The 17,312-nt window shown below is 41.0% G+C and overlaps 1 protein-coding gene across 10 annotated transcripts in view; it reads right to left on the bottom strand.

Annotated features, from left to right (window-relative positions):
- The window catches only part of Fer (FER tyrosine kinase), a 261,687-nt gene that overhangs the window by 159,428 nt on the left and 84,947 nt on the right, over positions 1-17,312 (bottom strand). Inside the window, exons 10-12 of one of the 10 annotated variants that reach the window (XM_027397742.2) lie at positions 15,408-15,478; positions 9,590-9,722; positions 7,723-7,864 (exon numbers count right to left, since the gene is read on the bottom strand). The exons of 4 other annotated variants lie outside the window; for them this stretch is intronic. In XM_027397742.2, the coding sequence (XP_027253543.1) occupies positions 9,626-9,722; positions 15,408-15,478 (168 nt within the window). In that variant the 3' untranslated portion in view covers positions 7,723-7,864; positions 9,590-9,625. Of the gene's footprint in view, positions 1-7,671; positions 7,865-9,589; positions 9,726-15,259; positions 15,479-17,312 lie in introns of those variants that run through there. 5 more of the 10 variants (XM_027397743.2, XM_027397745.2, XM_027397746.2 and 2 more) reach the window with 5 other exon arrangements.

The raw sequence follows: 17,312 nt of genomic DNA, 5'->3' as shown, positions 1-17,312 counted from the left end.
GGAGGATACAGAGCTCAGGAAACACAGAGGCAAGGGTTGTCAAAAAATATACGAAGCATACAACCACAAAATTAAGAGTAAAAATTTGGCATTGCGGCTGTTTAAAGATAGGCTGCTGAGTGTCACGCAGATATGAAGGGGCCAGGACAGGTGCAGCACTTAAGAGATTGAGGCAGGAGAGTGAGTTTGAAGTCATGCTTGAGTACATAGAAAGCTCACTGCCATTCTGAGAAAAAAGAAACCCTGCCTCAAATAAAAGTAAGCTGTCTACACACATGACCTTTGGTAAAATATTTAATATCCCTAGGGCTCCCAGGATAAATGATCATAAAATATCTCAAAGACAAAGCTGAAAAACCAGCTTCAAGCAAAGTTAAGGATCTTTCCTCTAACAGCTCCGCATTTTAAGTTCTTTCTTGATAACAGAAGAATATGCACAAACAAGAGAGGCTTGGCGGGCAGGCCCCACACATGTGCCCACCAGGAAGCTGTGGATGTGACATTATGTTTTCAGGGGAGTGGAGTCACAGAGACCGTGATGAGACTGTCCTGGATGATCTGGGCTGGTCCTCATCCACTAACAAGCATCCTCAGATAATGACAGATGGGCTATGTGAAGGAACAAACTAGTGTCTAGGAGTCAAAAAACAGTAAGGATTCCAGAAGCCACCAGAAGCTAGGAGAGAAGTGCGAAGTGCGGGCAGGTTCCCTGTAGACAAGGAATGAACCAATTGCTCGATGCCCTGGGGCTTCTGAATTCTACAACAGTAACAGGAACCTTTGTCAAGTTTGTAGTCATTTGTTATGCTGTCAAGGACATTAATATAAGATGACAAAGAATAATCATTTCACATTTGTCTTATAAGGCAATCACTGGCATTGTAACTATACAAAAAAAATTACCCTTTATAACAACTCAGAAAAACTGGTCAATTATGGCATTGTTCTCACAAATTCTATACAACAAAATTAAAGTGTATGTGTGTATACATGTGTGTACGTACACATGTAGTTTGTCTTTCATTTCTTATCCACATTTTAAAAACATATCTCTAACTGAAACTACACCTTGCCTTTAAAGTTTCCTGGCAACAGTATGTTGCAGTCCCAAAGACAGATTTTCTCAGCAGGAACCTTGATCATGCCAAGAAACCATGTAGCAATATCCACAATCAGCCACAAGGTCGCTGGGCTTTCATACGCCTGCCGCACAGGAGCGAGGAAACGGATTCTTTTCTCTGCCTTGCTCACGTCATCATCACACAAATAAGCGTGGGTCATGGCCTCCTGGGTTTTAGGGTACACCACTATTTCTGAAAGTCTGTCATCAAGAAAGAAAAAGGAACCTTGAAAGGAACCAAAAGTTAAGGTGGTGGCTCTGTTAGAGCACCTGCCTCAGGAGCAAGACTGGGATCAATTCCCAGAACATGGCATGAATGAACAAATGAATGAGTAAATGAAAAATAAAATAGCCAACTTCCAAGCCAAAATAAGCAGGGCAATATTTGTATATGCACATAGAATACTACTAAAAAATCAACATTAAAAATGAGTACAGAAATTCCTACACAATAATTTCTCATCTGTTGCAATGTAGTCATGCAATACAACTCCATAATCAGCAGCAGAAAGGACCACCGACATTTAAGTTTCTCTTCTTCAATATTTGGTTACATGAAACAGGATCAACTGAAGGTGAATGAGTCCTTCAGAATGCTTGTGACGACAGCAGCTCTAGCTCTTACTCTCCTCTCTACTGTCCCAGCGCTCTGGGTATAACTTGAGTCAATCAAATGATCAACATCAGTAAGTCATTCAAGACTTTAAGTGGTAGAGAGGTAGAATGCTTTAATTCTTGCATTTGAAACATTTAATCAAAACTTATGCTCTGTATAAAAATATGATGCATTTACACCTAAAATGATCTTCAACACTACAATCCAAAAATGTGAGAAAAACAGAAAGAGATCAATTTCATGGTTATAAGAAGTGGGATGCTGCCACTAATGAAGTCACACACACACACACACACACACAGAGGAAGGACCATTTTATCCCAGAATGACAAAATGATGGGTTAAGAATGACTGTAAACCAACCAAACAAACAAAAACAAATGACAACACCAAGAATGACTGCACACATCTGCAAATCCAACATTTGGGAGGCCACACAGCAAGGAACTGGCAGCTCAAGGCCATCCCTGGCTACACATGGAGAATCTATCTCATAAAGAAACAACCAAAAAAGATAAAATACTAAGAAGGGAGGCCTTTGAATATTCACATAAAAAAAACTTGGGAGTCACATTTCAGAAACGCTTTATATTCAATGCCTTCTAAATCCAGTACCCTCAAAGTAGTTCAGAGAGTTACCAAATGATTTTAAGTGTTGTCAAATGAATAAAACTGAGAGTAGCGTCAACACTGCTAAATGATTTAAAGGCAATGTTAAAGAGGGCAGTTGTAATGTGCCACCTGAAGTCTCTCTCAAGAAAAACAAACAACAACAAAAACGATGACCTGCTCAGAAAACAGCTATAAAGCTGAAATCGGTGAGCACTTCCTGAGTGTTTCTAAGCACTGGTGCCTGTGCGCACAGTGAAGCACGCTGTAGCCTTCTGCATCACCGTGTGTCAGGTCCTGAAAACACCCTCTTCCCAAAGATCAGAACACCAAAGATTACAGAGTGCTTCAATACCTTCTCCAAGATCATCATAATGAGTTCTTATTCAGAACACTGGTTCTTACATTCACATCTAAAGTGTACTGTAAATCCAAAATTCCTTTCTATACTTGTAGGGTGACAAGATTATTTATAGAATTGAGTCTACAATTTTAAATATCAATTTCACTGATTCAGAAGTAGTACAGAGAATATATACATATATACATATGTATATATATATGTATATATATATATATGTATATATATACATATATATATATACACACACACACACACACATACATACATACATACTCACACACACACATAGAATATTCTTTTGAGGCCTACAAAGATATAAAATAGCTAACAGAATCTTAAAACTTGAATAAATTTAAAAATAACTTATATTGGAATTAAACACAACTAATTAAATGCTTCATTTGGGCATATTCTTTTAACAGATTGCCTTCATAAAACAACAGTACTTCCCTGTCTTCTGAAATACTTGCAAGTAAGCACTGTTTGATTTTCTGGAGGGCTAAGTAAGGTATTAGAGACTCTGCTATGCAATTTCCTCTGTCTATATTTTGTACCTTTCCTATGTGCCAGGATTTTAAAGTATTCCAAACTTTGAGACAAGGTTATATACTGGCAATACTTTTAGTCAATAGACTCTCTTACTACTTTACTATTGTCTTCATTCACAGAGGACTCATCATTAACAGCTTATCTGTATATCAATAACAAGCATGCTGAGAAAGAACCCATGGAAACATGCCCATTCACTATCACCACCCCGAAAAAAAAAAAAAAAAAGAATCTAGGAGTAAGCCTAAACAGGGAGGTGAAACAAGTATCTATAATAAAAATTTTAAATCTTTGAATAAAGAGGTTGAAAAGATATCAGAAGATAAATAGACCTCCACTGCTTATGGGCTGGTACAATTAGTATTGTGAAAATAACCATCCTACTAAAAGCAATTTGCAGATTCAACGAAAACCCAATCAAAATAATATTTTTTACGGAAAAAGAAAGACTCCTTAAATTCATGTAAAAGCACAAAAGACCCCAGATAGCCAGAACAATCCTGAGCAAAAAGTCCAATTTTTGAGGGATTGACATACCAGATTTCAAGCTACACTGCAAGGTTATAGGAATAAAAACAGCATGGTAGTGACACAGTAATAGATAAGTAGATGAGTGGAATAAAACAGACTCAAACATGAGTGACATCTGATGTTTGACTAAAAAAAAGTCAAATATACAAAAGATAGTATCTTTAACTAATGGAACAAGGAAAATTGGATGCACACATATAGATGAATGAAACTCACCAACAACTATCATCTTGCAGGAAACTCAATTCCAATGTATCAATTACCTCAATGTGAAACCTAACAATGAAACTCCTAGAAGAAAACATTTGCAATATCCCACAAGATACAGGTATGGGAAAGGACTTTCTGTAGGACCTCCATTTACTCAGGAATTAAAGTCAACAACTGACGAGGTCCCCAGAAAACTAAGGGGCATCGGTTTTTATACATACATACAAGACAGCTCTAAATCTTTACATTTGAGAATATAACTTTAAGTTATATATAGCTGGAGAAGCCAGGAAAGCAGGAAGAGGCTGTGAGGGGAGGGAAGAGAAGAGCTAGAGGAGAGAGAGAGAGAGAGAGAGAGAGAGAGAGAGAGAGAGAGAGAGAGAGAGCTAGTGTGACCAAGAGGGGACATGGGGAGGTAGAGCAATTTGGCTGAGATAGGCAGAGCGCAAGGAAGGAGCAATGAATGCCAGCAAGGACGTTTAGAAAGCCATAGGAGACATACTCGTTTATAGACACGTTTAGGAATCAGATACAATATAGATGTGTGTATTTGTGTACACATAGATAGATGGACAGATAGGTAGGCGGTGTGCAAGCAGACAGACAGAACATAGTCATACCACACAGGGAGATAATGCTCTCCCCAGGAGCCATAGACAACTGACAAGAACCTCAAACCTCCCTGGGGTTACTGTTGGGCAGGGGTAGACCATTGATAGAACTATAGTATATTGCCATTACTGCTGCAAACACCACATACTTCAGACATAGGACATGGCAGAATCAAGATGAAATTGGCCTGGATGGCTCTTTCCTGGGGACTAGCTCTCACAGACTGGAGAACACCATGACTTCCTATTTCATTATTATTATCATCACATACATAATTAGTGTTGTTCCTATGCATATGGGTTTAGTGCTGATAATCTGGAATCAGATAACCTATCAGGGGGCTCATTCCTGAAGAAACTGTGTCTCTCAGCAACAACTGATTACCTAGAGTTCTTCATGTAACCATGAGACCCTGGTGATGTCATTATTCAGGCCTTCTCAACCCCAAGGAACACTTCTACAAAGCACCAACTACCTTAAAAGGCTCTGAGAACATTTGGAAGACAAGGCAGAAAAACTCTAAGAGTTTGTTGCTGCATCCATGAAATCTCAGCAATATGGCTACCCAAAGAAGGCCTGTCATAGATTTAAGAAGGAGCAGGAAAAACACAGGAGTTGGAAGGAGAAGGGGGAGGTGTGAAAAGGATGCAAATACAGTACAGTATACAAAATTCTAAAGAATAAAAACTGCTTATTTAAACTTAGCTACACAAGTTTTTCTCACAGAGTGAAACAGCCTAAGCAAATAAACCAGAGCTTATGACATTTACTATGGCCTTTCTTCCACCTCTGTAATAAGGAAAGGAGGGCTAGAGATGGTAACGGCTCAGCAGTTAAGACAGCTGACTGCTCTTACTGAGGACCCAAGTTTGGCCCCACCACCAACATGGCAGCTCACAATACCTACAATAGGTTCCAGAGGATTCAGCGCCCTCTTGTGGCCACCAAAATAACCTGCTCGCACATGATGCACATAAACTCATACAGGCACATACACACACACACACACACACACACACACACACACACACATACACACACACACATACACACACACATACACACACACACATACACACACACACATACACACACACACATACACACACACACATACACACACACACATACACACACACACATACACACACACACACACATACACACACACACATACACACACACACATACACACACACACACACACATACACACACACACACATACACACACACACACACACACACACACAGAGACACACACAAATAGAAATGAAGGGTGAAAGAAAGGGAGAAAAGGCACAGCTTAAACTTACTGAGAACATTATTTTTGGATGAGTGAGCATAGACGATAACATTCTTCATGGGCCTTCACATGAACGCTCATGTAATCTCGAAAAGCTACTGTGGAGGTTTGGTAAGAACGGCTCCCATAGTCTCATATATTTAAATTCTTAGACATTAGGGAATGGCCTATCTGAGAAGAATTAGGAGGACTGAGACATGTGGCCTTGTTGGAGGAAGGATGTCACTGAAGGTGGGCTTTGAGGTTTCAAAGGTCAGATTACAGTTACAGAAACAATTCTCTTTTCCCAACAGATCTTGATTTACCCTATACACCTACAGGCTTTGATGCCTGCTGTCCAGTTGAAGAAGCTTGTGTAACTGTGTCATGTATATACCTTTTTGTGTCAAAAGGACATTTAAAATTCAATTAGGATGAATAAAGATGGCACTTTCCCATTTTATTACAAAAAAAAAAAAAAGCTAAAGGGTGAGTTATATGTCAGCAGCTAGCTGTTTAAGACATCAATACCTTGGAAGCCAGAGATATTATACAATAACAGATTGTACAGGACAATGTCAAAGGATTTCTATATCCTCTAATATTTTTATGAATACACAAATTGAGATACCATAAACCCAGTAACACTCTTTAAACTTATGAATAGTATTACCTAATGACAAGACACTTAATTAGAATATAATAACCCACATATTCCATTGAGTAACAAACATTAAGACAGAAAATGCCGGGTGGTGGTGGCGCACGCCTTTAATCCCAGCACCCAGGAGGCAGAGGTAGGCAGATCTCTGTGAGTTCAAGGCCAGCCTGGTCTACAGACCTAGTTCCAGGACAGCTCCAAAGCCACAGAGAAACCCTGTCTCGGAAAAACAAAAACAAAACAAAACAAAACAAAACAAAAAAGACAGAAAGTATTTATCTATTTCCATTCTTTTCAAAGATAATTAAAAAGACAAGAGGCAGTTACATGATCATTGAAAATCCTTTTTTGGTATTTCCATTCTTATTTCAAAGTCCAAACTTGTTTTTCCTAACATAAAAAATGTGGACAAAATATCAGAGCCCTAATTAGAAAATGTGGGAAGTTAAATGTGAACTAAAAGCAAATGAACAAAATGCTCATAAAAGTCCTTACAAACACAACAAATGTGGTATAAGAGCACTATTCCTATTATCTACAGAAATCACACGCTATACAGTCAAAGATTCTCAGTTGGTGTATTTCAGAATACTAAATTAAACTGTAAGCGCTGGGTTATAAAACAGCACTGAGCTACAGGCATGTTCTGTGAGAAGCTTCTCAATCACTGTCCCTATTTAACTAACGCATTGGTTCAAGAAAAAAATACTACCCCTCCTTCAGTTACAGAAATTGAAACAAGTTTCTGTTGAGCTGGGCAGGCCTTAAAAACTGAGACTTAGAAAAGAGAAGTCTGAGCACCACTGAGAATTTTAAACTGAACTGTGCTTTTGCACAAAGTGCTCTTTCTTACCTTCTCAGGGATTAGAAAGCCTGTTTCCCTCTCAAATCTGAGAGGTGAATAGAGAAACAAATTACACAAATAATGCAGATTAGCACCACCCCCCCCCCACATGCTTGGCTTGGGTGTCTGAGTAATAGCAATGTTCAAAAAAGAAAATCAAGAAAAATATTTCTCCCAGTTGAAACACTGACATTATTAACAAGCCGACGATCCCTGGGACTATCAGGCAATGCCCAGGCCCTGGCATAGGGCGGAGCCCCTTCCTCCTTACCTGGTATCTCTGGATTTCTGACGAGGAGGGCTCAGGGCTCAACTTTACGGCACACTTTTTACAGTACTTGGGTACTGTGGGCTCCAGCTGGCCCTCACACTGGGGACACTCCACTCTCTGCTCCATCTCAGATCTTAGCTACAACTACTGACAGTGTGCCCAGGGAAGTCAGCGTGTCCACAGATCTTCCTGGCTGAGACAAAAGCAAGACAGAAAAGGCCCAGCCCCTGAGCTCCTCTGCTGGCAGGGAACTGTACCATCAGCCCTGGGTCAGAGGGACCATTAAGCCAAGGAATGTTGGGGGGAGGGGCAGGTTGCTTTACTTCGTTGTGTTTTTTTAGTTTGGGTGGGAATCTACATGCACTAAGTAAAGACCCACTAGCTAAGAAATGGATCACATTTTAATCAATCATTTAAATAAAATAATTTATTTTCTTCCTTCCCAACATGCGGAAGCCTTCCCACTGAATAGCAGCCATTTCAAAATCCCCAGCTACCCAGCTCACTTCCAAGTTATGTCCGGAAGCAAACTTCATAGACAGCTGAGCAAGGAAGTGTCGCTCTAAATTTCCTCCTGTGTTTTTATTTTATTGAAGTGTAACTCTCTACCATTTTGTAATTCCTCTAATCAAATGTAAGAAATCCTAAGTTATGTCCAGATGATGGCCAGTGTCTCATCAGAGTCTTTCCTTCCAGTGAGAATACACTGAGTCTATGAATACTCAGTGAGGCAGCCCGGCTGGACACAGTAGCTTGGGCTACTTACTCCATGCCAGGAACCTGCAGCCAGAACAGACGACTGTTCTTTGGATAATCTGTTCTAGAAAGTGTGGCCTATGGTTAAAAGCACTTTATGCAACAGGGAGACGCCACAGACTGTGCTTCCAGCCTGGGTGTGGGATACCCGTCTCTTGCCTGTGTCTGACCAGTCTCCCTATGCAGCTCTGGCTGGCGGCATGCAATCCTATTGCTTCTGCCACACCTGTACTGACCGCCCATCTGAACATCAGCACCCGTGGCCACAACATGATTGTAGGTGGAATAAAGTTCATAAGGCTTCACGGAAACAAAGCAGGAAAACACTTTAAAGGCGACAGAGACCTACTAGACAGCTCTTGCCTTTAAAACTTCTTTGGATCACAAGTTTGGCATAAACATTTCTCCTTTAAAAATTCCTCTTCTTTCCAATTTAACACACTTGAGAGAACTAAGACCAGGCCCAGTGTCACATGCTTACAATCCCACCATTCAGTAGGTGAAAAGAAATACAAATTCAAGGCCAGCCTGTGTTACATTGTGAGATCCTTCATGAATCAAACTACAAAGTCTCATCTGTGTTCAACGTCCAGTTAACTTAGTTGTACATAAAAAACACTCGTGTTTACACCAGGCCTATCAGAAGCTTCTCATTTTGGATTGAAGTAACAATTTCATCAATTTTTCCCCTGATAAATGACAGTAGGCAGCATGGGATGGGGAGTTTCTTATGGGCTAGCACTGTCCTGGACATTTTATGAAGATCCTTCCACTGAATCCTTCACATAGGCCCTGTGACATAGGTTCTATTTCCCCCCTGAGTTTACAGACACTCAAACTGAGGCATGCAGAGGTTAGCTAACTTCCCAAGGTCACTCCCTCAGTAAGAACAAGTCAGGACTGAACCCCAAAGGACGCTAGGACGGAACCTGTGCAGTTCTATGACATCCTGCCTCCTTCTTGGGTCAGGTCCTTTACCCAGAGCACTCTTAACAGACAAACTGGATACACTTGAGCAATTCACTAATTCTCTTCTGCTTACATGAGGGTAAACTCAGCGAACAACACTAACACTTCTTAATGTACTTTATGGGTCTCACGTTTATTTAGCTCATTTTAAACAAGTTAATTTTTACTTCTATATCTGAATAAATTTACTTACATTTTCCTATCTTTGTCGCTTACTTACAGCTTGGTTCTATTCATTTATTCTTTCAGTATTCAGTGAGGATTTACTGGGTGCCAGACACTCACCCAGGCTCACAAAATCACAAAATTTTAAATCTGCAAGCAATCTTGGAGATAAAAATAAATGAAGATTAATATTTACAGCCAAAATTTAAAAATCTAAAGCAGCCATATCTTACTCTTAGTTTACCCCCCCGAAATAAGCTAAATCTGGTATTTTCCTTTGTATCATGTATACCATTGGTTTTGCTTACTGTAACTAAAAATATTTGAAATCACCTGATGTTGCTAAGCAGAGGCTATTTCAGATCACATATAAAGACAATAATACTATGGATGGTGCATTGGTTCCCAGTTGCTGAAACAAAGGCCATAGATGTAATACGTCAGGAATACATAATTTCATATTTCTGAAAGTTAAGCATCCTTTTCTCTTTAAATCTAAATCTGTTTGGGGGCCATGCTAAAAGTGTACTTCCCATTTCAATGGGAACTTAACACACTATAATCTCCAATAAATATTCTTGCCAATCTCCTTTCTAAAACCAAGGAGAGTGCTCTATAGAGACTTCTGCCTTCAGAGACTCTGCCAACAGCCAGGCATAATTCTGCTGGTTGAAAATGTCCTCTTCCCTAGAAAAGTATTTTATATAAATATCCAGTGACTCTTTGTTAGTGGGAATTCTAACAGCCTGTCCAACATCCGAAAAATATTTGCTGAATCTATATAGCAAGCACTAAGCAGGGATGAGCAAACAGTGGTAAATACAATGAAAGTGTCTGTGTTCACAAACTAAATTTGGGTATAGACAGATATAAATGGGGAGAAAATACAAATAAACACACACACTTTAACAAATGAATTAATACATACATCAATATACATATATCAGCATTTAATCCATGAAAATGCTGCGAGTTGTTGAATATTTTCTCAGCCAAAAAAAAAAAATAGTAGTTATAGTCACTGTTGTAGAATTAATGATAAAGATATTTGGAGCTGGTAACATATAAAAAAGGCAAAAGGCAACAGGATAAATGATGAGGGCAGGGTGTAAAGAGCCATAAGTGGATTCCTTGCAGCAATGCAGTCAGAGAAAACTCTTCAAAGCATGGCCTTTGAGATGTAAATTAAAACTATTTTGAGACCCCAGTCAGATGGCTAAGAAAAGAAAAAAAAATGAAGACAAATGGTGGGAAGGATGAACAGAATCCCACGCGGCTGGTGGGATGGCAAACTGACGCCACCACTCTGAGAATCAGTGTGGCGGTTCATCCCCAAACTAGAACGAGATCTGCCCTGTAGCCCAACTCCTGGGCAGACACTCAACGGTCTCCGTCCCACTACAGAGACACTTGCACACCCATGTCCATCACTGCTCTGTTCACAACAGCCAGGAGCTAGAAAAAGCCTACAAGTGCTGAACAGACAATGGCAATTCCTATGTGGCATAGGTAGCATTATAATCAACTGTCAATAAGAGTGAGATTGCACCTGAACCAGTATACCTGGAAAAAAATATACTGAGTGATGTAATCTGGACCACAAAAAGGCAAACATCACGTTCTCACTCATGTGTGGACCTTAGTGTCAAGTCTATAGATTTTGTTGTTGTTGCTGTTAACTTGGAACGTCTGTAGAATCCAGGAGGCTAGAGAGGAGTAATTGGTAGGGAGGGGTAAGATCTCAGGGGAGGGGAGAGCGAGTGAACGTGAAGGGGAGGAGGAGGGGGGTAGGTGGGGGAGTGGAGAGTGGGGCAGGAAACGGGGAACAACTAGTGCTCAAGATGCTGGGGAACCATGTGAACAGCTACATAAGCTTCCTGCTTATCATATAAAGAGTTCAATAGGAATTACCCAGAAGCCATAGACTGTCAAAGAAAAGCCAGTGCCAACTGTCAGAATCTTACCCTTCAAACTGTTGGTCAGGGGTGAACTGCAGACACCCCAAAACATAGGTTGTTGCCATTGCTCTTCAACGTGCATGAGAACGTGATGGTCAAATACGACCAGGGAAGACACGGCCCATGCTGGTGACAGGCCATGGAGAAATCAAGGGCATACTGACCATGAAGCTTCTTCCCTGCTGACTGGCTGGCCTTCACAATGTCACATGGTGCTTTTCAAGGCAGCTAAAGGGGAAAAGCCACCAACAATCTTGCCCAGCTGTGAACCTTCAAAGTTACAATAACCACAGGCATGGCAGGGTATGCCCACGGATGTAACATCAAAGTTACAATAACCACAGGCATGGCAGGGTATGCCCACGGATGTAACAGTGGCAAAAGTGCGATAGGAACAACCCCCTGCTTTCTGACCAGATCTGCTCCATAAGGGAAACGAGTGCCAGATACTGTCCATCTGCTGAGAGTGGCTGGGAATCGTAGGGGTCAACCAGCTACCATTATCTTGTTAAGTGCAACGCTATCAAACTGTTCTCTGTATTCATATCCCTATACACATAGACAACCACAACTTCCAGACTTTACTGGAGAAGTTGCAGAGTATGGTGGACAGTGACTGATGCAGGAACTCAGAGCTAGTGCAGGTGCTTACGGAGTAAGTGTCTGTGGAGTCCTCAGCCCCAAATGGGACATCTGTATCCTACCCACTCCTGCCAGCACTCAGGGAGAAGAGGCAGAAAGACTGTGAGAGCCAGAGGTTGGGGGGTTCTGGGGGAAAACAGTGTCTTCTGGAAACAACAGGGCTGCTGCTCTGCTCGCCTCACAGCAGTTGTACCTGCCTGGACAGACCTGCACAAGACCAAGCAGTCCACACTCCAGCATGCAGGGAACGGGGTGTCCTTAGTCCCAACCCAATCTGAGGAGTCGTTAACAACAGTTGACAGCTGCAGGGACAGGGAGAGTCACAGTTTTTGTTGAGAATGTGTCCCCTAAACCCATAGCCATGCATATGTAAGTAGCACAAACTTGAGTAGGTAGGGGAGAGACAGACAGACAGACAGACAGACAGACAGAGAGGACATGAGGGTGAGTGAGGATGGGATGTAGGCTTGTGAGGAGTTAGTGGGAGGAGTACGGAAAACAGAATCAAAATGTATTGAATGCAGGAGATTCTCAAAGAATTAAAATATGTATTTAAACACACACACACACACACACACACACACACACACACGATGGGGGTTGTTCTTCTGTGTATCTGTTTATCTTATTTGTTGAGGAATAAAACACTATTGGCCAATAGGGAAACAAGATAGGTGGGACTAGGCTATGAGGAGGATTCTGGGAAATGTAGGCAGAGAGGAGTCATCATGTGATCCCAGGAAGTGATGTAGCTGGGCAGAATCAGGATATAAGCAGGGGCAAACAGGAAATTGCATTTCTTCTCTTCTCTGTGGAGACAGAGTCAGCTGACATGTAGGACACCAGAGGTGTACCAGGTCTCCAGTAAGAGAAGACCACGTGGGAATATTTAGATTAATAGATATGGGTGTGAGATAGCCAAATGAGAAGCTTGAGTCACCGGCCAATAGCTTTATAATTAATACAGTGTTTGCCTGTTTAATTGGGGACTGCTGTGGCAGTGGGCCCAGGCTGGCGGGAAGAATGCTCAACACACACACCACACACACACACACCACACACATACACGAGCACACATGGATATCCTAAGAACTAAAATAATGAAAGCATGGTAGTTAGTCCCTTGAAAAATGCAGGCAAAAACACTATAGAGAAAAGACACATCAAGGAGGAACACTGAGACGCTGTGTTGTGTTCAGAGCACAGTAGACTAGAAAGTGGCAGGAAGGAAGAGTAGCTGATGGGAGTTGGTACTCAGAGACAAAATCAAGTAGCTCAGGACTTGGTAAGGAATGTGAATTTTACCCTAGTTATGGAGAGGCCACTGGAGGGGCGCAGGCAGAAGAAATATAGCAGGTCATTCACACAATGAGGTTACTCTAAATAGGAAGGACAAAGTGACGAGGGGGAGGTGCTTCTGTGTATGTGTTTGTCTTACTGGATGATAAATAAAGCACTGTTTGGCCAATGAAGCAGCAAGTTAGGCGGGACTAGGAGACAAGGAGGATTCTGGGAAATGTAGTAAAGAAGTGGCGATCCACACAGGAAGTGACATAGCAGGGAGACTTATAAACAAGGGCAAGAAGGAAGTGGGTCCCCTCTCTCTTCCTCCAGAGTCACCGTGTGATCCCAGGATGAGGACGCCAATGGAAGGCATCCTAAATAAGGTAAGTCTTATAAAATATATGATTAATGATAATTAAGACTGAGCTAGCAGATGAGAATCCTAGTCATTGGCCAAGCAGCATTTGTACCTAATACAAGTCTCTGTGTATTATTTGGGGCCCTACCTTGGCGGGCAGAACTGGGGCGGCTGGTAGAAAGTGCCCATGTGGCAGTAGGGATCCAGTGGCTTTTGGCAAAAAGATTTATCGTAACAACAAAGGAGCACACAGAGAGACTGGCAAGGCAGACAGAGCAAGTTCATGGTGAGTTGTGCCTGTGTCATCACAGGTAAAGGGTTTGGGCTGGAGTGGGATAAGCAGCAAGTGTCATGGGAGCATGTTTGTGTGGTGCACGAGACTGTAGATGATGAACAGTGAGTGATCTCCACTTGGATTGTCATCTGAAAAGCTGACTGAGGTGACAGGCTCCCACTGACATAGAAATGAAAGCCTGTCTGAGTGGCAGAGTCCAGTTATGGAATAAGCTGTTCAAGTCTTAAGCCAGTATTTATAAACTGAGTTTACTAAAAGTGCCTTAGCCATAAAACGAACAGCAATACCTTGTATATTGGCATTAGATGAAATAAAGAATTTAAAATAAAAATAAAACATGTGTCTTCATACTATAAGACAGTATAGCAAGGCAGTGGCTCTGGCAGGCATGATAAAAACAGAAAGCCTCCACATTCATTTCAAAACCAAAATGCATTTGTTTTATTTCTTAAAAGTAAGCTACCATGCTACCTCACTTACAGATGTTGGTTTTCTGGCACTTAGCTCCCCCTGCTGGTAATTCCCTACCCTGAGTTACTGCGCCATTAAAGAGGTATGTTAACACAAGAATGTAGTCTCCAACATTAAAAAGTTAAAAAAATAAAAATAAAAAAAATTAGGAGACGCTACGTTAACATTACTGTTATTTATAGTTCCTATTCAGTGACCTTCCCCATATGCAAGGTGCCTAGTTAAACATTTACATATTACTTTATTAAACATTTTACATATTACTTTACCAAACATTCTAACAATTGTGTGGTGTTCCCAGAAGTTGCCACTTCACTTATTCCTTATTAATAAGGTTAACATGGAATATTATTTCAGGGAGGTCATACAGCCCTAGTTTAGATGGATTTCCAGACCCTATGACTACAAATTTGGTCTACTGATTTAACAACAAAGCCCGGATAAAATGTAACTTTAATGTGAGAAAACTCTCCTCAGATTTAGAAGTTCTCTGAACTGTAACATCTCAGTAGGACTGCTGGAATGAAATACTGCTCTCTACTTAGCAAACTGGCCATCACAAGGCAACGAGTAACCAAAGTGGGGGAGACTTGTTCTTCGCAACTTCACTTAAACGACAGTCAACACAATCTAACACAGGTGACTGCATTTCCCTAAGCGCTAGCGAAGCAAACTGTCAAACACTCTGTTTGGAAATGTAAATATTCAAACTGTGACAGATACCAAAAGATATTTTTGTGGGTCTCCTAACAGGGGGAGTGGGGGTGTCTCTGACTCTTTTGCTCCTACTAGGTTGCCTCCAGCCTTGATATGAGGGCTTGTGCCTAGCTTACTGTACCTTATTGTGCCCTGCTCCGTTGACACCCCTGGAAGGCCTGCTCTTCTCTTAAGGGAAACGGAGGAGAGGATCTGGTGGAGGGGGATATCAAAAGGAGTGGAGGCTGTGGTCATTGGGGTATACTGTACAAGGCACGAATAAATTTTAAAGAAAGAAAAGAAAAACTTTCCCTCCAAAATAAAACGTCTTCATTAAATATCAAAATTTTCAGTACTCTGCAATTACTTATCTTTAAAATCCTTAAAATCTATATCAAGATGGATTTTCTATACAACCAACAAAGAAATTTATAAGGTAAAATAATAACTAAATTGAAATAATGAGACATTAATAAATAAGATATATCATAAAACTGTAATCCAAAGTTGAAGGATAAAAGTGAAATTTTCCATTCAAGCACCATCAATATTTTTAATCCTAAGAAAGGGAAAGTTAGAATAATTTTATAGAAAATATGTCTCTACAAACATAACAACTGTTTTGCTATAAAATATTTCCAATAATTTTAAAGATAACAGAAGTGTTTATCTTTTTAAAAGATAAGGAATTGACTAGTAAATGCTTTAATGTTATGTACAGATCTATCATCAAACAAGTCTAAAATATCTATTATCCATTGCATATTCAAACTTCAGCTAAGAGAAAAGGCACTGAAACAAAACTGTGGGATTTGGTTGGTTCTTGTTTCATTTCCTTTTGAGACAGGGTTACATCAAGCTTTGTAGCTGGCCTTGAATTCACAACGTCACCACCTGAGTCTCCGGAGTAGCTGGGGGTATCAGCAAATGCACTGCACCCCGTCTACAAGGAAAACCTTCAAGCATGTGCATGCTGTCCACTTCAGGTGAAGTCAGGTGACAGGTGCTTCTTCACCCTGCAGAACTGAGGCTGTTGTCGTGGCCTGAGGGATTCTAGATTCTGTGAGAGATGGCTTTCTGAACCACATCCCTGCATTGGCTGCTGTGATGTCATCAAGGGTCACACAGTGTCAGTGTGCAAGACTCTGGTATACATCTTAAGGCTAAACCCAGAGGACACTTTTTCTCCCCTGCATGGTGACATGCCTCCTTTACTGAAGATGATACGACTTCATCTTCCACTTAGTTTCTGACCTTTGAGATGCTTACGATATAACTGGTCACGTGGCTCAAGAGTAGCAACTACGCACACAGGGCAGTTTCTGTGTGGTCTAGATAACCTGTGGCCATCTCAATTTTTCCTGGGCGTCATTTCATATTTTGCTGAATTTTACCGTCATTAGCTACCTCGAGTCTCATGAAGTGCTGTTTCTTACAGTCAGGGCTACAAGAGGTCTGACTAACTGACCACCTAAGGCACAAGTCAGCTCAGGGACAGTGGGGACACACCTCCTGTGATCCCTCACTCCTACACGGTCCTCCCACTCTGAGACACACTGAAGCTGAAGCTTTGAACACCTCCAGTCCATCAGCTAACGGACTCTCTGCAAAATGAGAGGCACACTGAAGCACCCCATGTGTTCTAAGCCCAAACCAAATTGTACCCATTGCTTGGCTCAAAGTCACAGCTGTTTCTGGCTCAGAGAAGTGGTAGAGGCAATATTCCCACAGGTCAGCCAAGAAGTCCATAAGAAATGACACAATTAAATTAAGCTTTCATATTCCCATGGTGAGCACAAGGCCAGTGTTTTTCATAATCTGGGCAGATCACGCTTGTTTTATTCTCCATCTACCAAAAACCTTAAGTACTTGCACTAATTACCCCATCACCATAAAAGCACAGTATGACTTCCAAAATAGAAACAATTATGATTTAATTCCATAGCACAACTTTCTAAATTATAATGAGCAACCACTAAATTAAAATGAGACCTCTAAATTGTATGCTGTCATCAAATGTTAGAAAGTGTGTAGGCATTAATTTTTG

This window comes from Cricetulus griseus, chromosome 2 (genome assembly GCF_003668045.3).
Source record: "Cricetulus griseus strain 17A/GY chromosome 2, alternate assembly CriGri-PICRH-1.0, whole genome shotgun sequence".
NCBI lineage: Eukaryota > Metazoa > Chordata > Mammalia > Rodentia > Cricetidae > Cricetulus > Cricetulus griseus.
This window is presented reverse-complemented; position numbering and strand designations above follow the sequence as displayed.